This window comes from Borostomias antarcticus, assembly GCF_949987555.1.
Source record: "Borostomias antarcticus genome assembly, chromosome: 21".
Classification (NCBI taxonomy): domain Eukaryota; kingdom Metazoa; phylum Chordata; class Actinopteri; order Stomiiformes; family Stomiidae; genus Borostomias; species Borostomias antarcticus.
This window is the reverse complement of record NC_140254.1, coordinates 17,982,027-17,987,700: the sequence shown is the minus strand read 5'-3', so window position 1 is coordinate 17,987,700 and position 5,674 is coordinate 17,982,027. Positions and strand designations below refer to the sequence as shown.

The 5,674-nt window shown below is 47.1% G+C and overlaps 1 protein-coding gene across 1 annotated transcript; it reads left to right on the top strand.

Moving 5' to 3' along the window:
• The first annotated feature begins 2,639 nt into the window (after positions 1-2,639).
• Positions 2,640-4,774, top strand: smim13 (small integral membrane protein 13). Its single transcript, XM_084455327.1, has 2 exons — positions 2,640-2,955; positions 3,492-4,774. Exons 1-2 carry the CDS (start codon positions 2,880-2,882, stop codon positions 3,683-3,685), a joined length of 270 nt encoding a protein of 89 aa, XP_084311453.1. The 5' UTR covers positions 2,640-2,879; the 3' UTR covers positions 3,686-4,774.
• The last annotated feature ends 900 nt before the right edge of the window (positions 4,775-5,674 follow it).

Here is a 5,674-nt window from a genome sequence, read left to right as displayed (position 1 = left end):
ACTGAGAAAATGTGTTGAAACTTAACCACACTGTTATAATCTGATATAAATTGCAGCGGTGGAGAATTTGCAGCTTGAGGCTCAGCCAGTCAAATCAACAGTGTTGTTCTAGATAATTATCTCTGCTTCTTGGAATCAGATTAGCGAAAGCGTTTCGCAAAAAACTTTTTTTTTCTAACAAAAAAACAACCCCCCAGTAATCAAGGCTGTTCTGAGAGCAAAATCTATTCACAATAATGTTTATTTTTACATTCTGAAAAATGATAGTATAAAAATATGAATAATTTAATACAAAAAGAATGGACCACTAGGGCACCTGAAACTAAATGGAAAAATAAGCAAGATTGATCCAAAATGTGACAGATGGTTGTGGGGTCATGTAAGGATATTCCCATGCATGCAGGAACAGGGTGAAGAGCCTTATGCATTTGACTGCTCCTTAATGTATGGCCAAGGATCATTTCATGCCTTGGAGTGTATTTCTGAATTTTAGTCTTGACATGCACGTTTGTCAACATTTCATCTGACACACACTGTTTCTAACCATCCAGGGGGGATTGAAACCTATATTCTTCACCAGGCTCCACGTAAGCTATCATTAGCTACACTAAAAAAACAACTAATCAGAATTGTATTTATTTCACCAAATAGGCCGACAGCTACAAGGAATTTACCTTGGTCTGTTTGTTTATGACGATGCAAAATATAATAAGTGTCAAATACAATAGGCCTACTATAAGATACAATACAATCAACATAAATGTACAAAATATAGTGTCAGTGGGGGTCTCGTGTTGATGAGGCCAGTTGAAGTCTGGAAGAAACTGTTCACTGGTAAATTAGGGTATTGTTCCAAAACACCTCATGCATTCCTAGTCCTCTGACCTACACTGTACTCCTCAGAGAGACCGGAACAGCTGTGCACCTCTTGAGTCTGGTGTGGGTCTCTAGCCTCTTGAGTCTGGTGTGGGTCTCTAGCCTCTTGAGTCTGATGTGGGTCTCTAGCCTCTTGAGTCTGGTGTGGGTCTCTAGCCTCTTGAGTCTGGTGTGGGTCTCTAGCCTCTTGAGTCTGGTGTGGGTCTCTAGCCTCTTCAGTCTGGTGTGGGTCTCTAGCCTCTTGAGTCTGGTGTGGGTCTCTAGCCTCTTGAGTCTGGTGTGAGTCTCTAGCCTCTTGAGTCTGGTGTGGGTCTCTAGCCTCTTGAGTCTGGTGTGGGTCTCTAACCTCTTGGGTCTGGTGTGGGTCTCTAGCCTCTTGAGTCTGGTGTGGGTCTCTAGCCTCTTGAGTCTGGTGTGAGTCTCTAACCTCTTGAGTCTGGTGTGGGTCTCTAGCCTCTTGAGTCTGGTGTGGGTCTCTAGCCTCTTGAGTCTGGTGTGAGTCTCTAGCCTCTTGAGTCTGGTGTGGGTCTCTAACCCTAGTCTCCTGCAAAGCCTTAGACCAAGCGTCAAACTATTAGATCAGATATCCTATGGGTCCAGGGTTGACATAGGCTACCGGCTCCTATATGTGCCTTAAATAGAATAGAATAGGAAGTTTATTTGCCATGTGTAACAAGTACAGGTACATTGGAATTATTGTAATCGTTCCCAAACCGGCTTGGGGGGGGCAGCAATGGTATTGAGAGAATGGTCCATCAGAAAAGACCAGTCATGGGGGGAAGATGGGGGGGGGTTAACTGTCTAGGCAGAGGGGTGGGGTGGGAGGGTAATAATGGGTTGTGTGTGTGTGTGGGGGGGGGGGGGGGTGGGGGGGGGGTCTTACCAGGGAGTGACTGCAGCTGTTGGCTGTTGATCCGTCTCTCTGGCGAGATGGTGTGAACGGGTGGTAGCTGGGGTGTCTTTTGTGATGGAGATCAGATGACCTTCCTGTGGCGGCGTTGGCTGTAGAGCTCCTTGGCTGGGAGCTCCACACCGATGATCTTCTGCGCTATCTTCACAACCCTCTGGATGGCATGTCCGTCGTGGGCGGTGGTGTTGCCGTACCAGGCTGTGATGCCTCCAGTCAGGACCAATACATCCATGGTCAGGACACTCTCGATGATGCTGTGGTAGAAGTTCACATGTGTTTGTGTGCTCATGCCCCATCTCCACAGGCACCTCAGAAAGTAGAGGCGTTGTTGTGCCTTCTTAAGGATGGCCTCTGTGTTGTGTGTCCTGGTCAGGTCATCAGAGATTTGCATCCTTAGGAATTTGAAGTGGCTCACCCTCTCCACTTCCTCCGCGTTGATGATGATGTGTGTGTGTGTGGGGGGGGGGGGGTTCCTCCTGAAGTCCGCATCATCCTTTGTCTTGCTAGTGTTCAGGGTCGGATTGTTGTCTTGAGGGGTCAGGTTGTTGTCTTGACATAGTAAATATACGTCTTAAGTTAACTCTTATTTATTGTACAAGGTAATGTCTTTGTAGTGCAGAGGTACAGTAGCCCACTGGCCTGCAACCCCATCTAGTGAAATATGCTGCCCTCTTCTGGTTGCTCATAAACCAATTGTTGTTGTTTTTCCCCCTCAGATGGACTACACTACCCAAGAACCAATGCTGAGCTATTACTTTCTGCGCAACCTCAGTTCGATACCAAGGCATCTGATGCCGATTTTGTTGTCCCTGTACTGTATCGTTAGCTAGGCTAGCTGTGCAAATGTTATATGTGAAGCGGGCAAGCTGAACCCAACCGTTTATATTCCAATGATGTAGATATGTGTGACACTTTACTATCTTGTAACGCTTATTGTAATCCGTCCATGATTTGGACGCTGCAAAAACCACTGCTGAGGTCTTCGCAAGCAAGAAAATTGGACTTCATCATCCAGCTAGGCTAGTAGCTAGCTAGGCTAGTTGGCTAGCTTGTTCGGTTTACTTGAACCAGTCGACTGGTCAGCGACACAAACATGTGGCAAAGTGTTGGTCTCACAGTGCTGGTCATTGTGGCCACTCTTGTGTGCGCAATGCTGTTCATGTTGTTTGGTAAGTTTTAAAGAATAATATTGACAGCTACGCCAGCTTGTATGGCGTTAGTGAGGCTGTAATAATAATGTTAATAATAGCTAAACGTTAACCATGTACAGATGGATGTTTGCTAGCAGTAGTCAGCTCTTTGTATGTCCACGTAAAGCTGTGGCTCTGGTTACGAAACGTCTCTACGTAACGTGACCTGACTTAGCAGGCAGTCACATTAGAGGCAGATATAGAAGTAGATGGAGACGTAATTCATGTATTCTATTTTGTTAGGAACAACATACTGTAGTAAGTTCACTTTGCTAGGTTATGTTTCATTCTGTCTCTATTTTTGTCCTGTGCAAAGGGAGGGGTCTGGGGTAGTCAGTAGGTTGCTACATGATAGTACTGACACAGTTCCCATCCTGCTGATTCAGCACATCTATCTGACCCTTGTAACCTACGCTGGTTAACCTTCTAGCTTCCAGATAACATTTGCCACACCAGATTTTCTTACAGTATTTTGACTCTTTCCCTCTCTCTCTACCTCTCTACCCACCCCTCAGGTTGGTATGTTGTCTGGCAGCTTTTCCTGTCCAAGTTCAAGTTCCTGCGCGAGTTGGTCGGGGACGCCAGCTCCCCACAGGCCGAGACCCAGCCGTCCGAACCAAAAAGCGAGCGTGCCGCTCCCTCCGCCCCGCGCCAGCGGGCCAAGACCGCTCGCCAGAGGACTGTTCCTCCACACGACAGCACCGCATAGAGCACCCAGCGGGCGCCCTCCGTCCCCCAACACCACTCCCTGCTGGTCACCTCACGGCTGGCCGGCACACCAGGAAACACCAGGGCATCTGACCCACTTTCAATGTTATAACGCGGGGTTGCTGCAAACTACGCCAACGGTCCACCCCGCCATACTGCACTACCTAAGGACCTTCTAGACTCCGCCCTCCACTCAGTGACACTTTTAAACTGACTAGACTAGGCATAGCTGCTGATGTTAAAGGGACAAGCTGTGTTATCGTGGGGCATTGTGTATGTCACTCGTTCAAGTGCAAGCGTGCGTTCTAGCTGTGTGTACCCCGAGCAGCACGACGGGACCGTCTGTGATTGGCCCTCGGTGACGCTGCAGTAATGGTAATTCTCACTGGCTCTCTGCCTGGCCCTCGGTGACACTGCAGCAATATTAGCTCTCATTAGCTGTTGTGCTGCTGCCACTTGGCATGGAGCGTTAGCCTAGCTGACACCAACAAGAACGCTGAGAACTGACTTATGACTGTTTATGTGTGTGTGTGTGTGCATTTATGGGCCTATATGAATGTGTGTTTGTTTTGTAGTGAAGCCTACTCTGACAGATATAGACAAACAACTGTTGTGTAGAGATAGGCTCATGTAGAATTCTTAATCCTGATTTATAAGGAGGTTAATGAACAAATTTAGAGGAAAAAATAAAAACGGAATGAAGAAACTGATGTAGCAACAAACTGACAACTTACATTTCTGAACTCTTGACTTTTGATTTGTGATGACGAAAGTGCAATGGAAGTTTTTTTTTTGTATGTCATTTTCCTTTCCTTGGTACATAATGTAACAGAACAGTCGACCATTGTGAAGACGGGGAGGATAACACTGTTCACGCCACATGGAGCCCTCTGGGGAAGGCGACGCATTTTGAACAGGCCAAAACTCTTTGTTAGCCAGCTTCTCTGAGTTGCTAACTGGGCTGTTTGTCCCAGCACTGTGTGTCTGAGCCCTCCGCTGTGCCTCTGCACCGGTGCCTGTTCAGACGGCATCTCCGTAGAGTTCATTTGAGGCCTCTGAAACTTGTTTTAGGGCCAACATTGTGAAACAAGTCAACGTAATGGTTTTACATGTGCTGGTTCAAATGAAAGTTTGTTTTGGCAATTGCTGTAATTAACCTATAATAAATCTATTTCTTAAAAAAAAAACTGGGCATCTGTGGACATATTATGAAAACTAGAAGAGACTAAAAGAGACTTTTAAAGTCGTATTTAGTTTTCGTCATACAGCTTATGACACACAACACACGTACAATTGGCGGCGACACCGAACACACACACTGAAGCGGTCGCCGATTAAATTTGTCCTCTGCCTTAGACCCTACCGTGCTGTGCTTCCTCCAGGAGCAGCGGGCAGCCTCGTCAGTGGCGCCCGGGGACCAAGTCCAAGTGCTCAGTCCTGGTTCATATTGGGATTCTCTGTGGAGGGAACCTGAGTGAGCACGGGGAGAACATGCAAACTCCACACAGAAAGGCCCGAGAGATAGGAAGCCCATGCGGGAATCGAACCCAGGATCTTCTTGCTGTGAAATGACGGTGTAACGCACCGAGCCACCCTGCCGACCACAAGCAATTTTTGGGGTTCAGTGTTTTGCTCAAGGACACTTCGACACACTGCCAGTAGATGGGATCAAACCGGGGATGTTCCTACGCGCGCACACACACGCACGCGCGCACACGTATCCAATCCCTCCCTGAAACCACCACGTGAGAATTTCTTCATCATACTGTAGCTTCTCCTGACTCCCTTGCGTTTTACTCTGAACACAAGATGGCAGTATTGTCCTAGATACTGTAGGAAGAAGCTTAGGCGATTATAAATGTTGTCTTCATTCTAAATCTTCACACGTTTCAGTAGACTATGAGCCCCCCCCCCCACCCCAAACACACATTTACCAGCATTTACTCAGGCAATTTTACACCAATAGTCTGTATGCATCGTGAACAATCAT

Excerpts from the sequence above, each read along its gene's own strand:
- smim13 (XM_084455327.1), top strand. The coding sequence starts at position 2,880 with ATGTGGCAAAGTGTTGGTCTCACAGTGCTGGTCATTGTGGCCACTCTT. Across the intron at positions 2,956-3,491 it reads AATGCTGTTCATGTTGTTTG|GTTGGTATGTTGTCTGGCAG; the intron begins GTAAGTTTTAAA and ends CCCACCCCTCAG.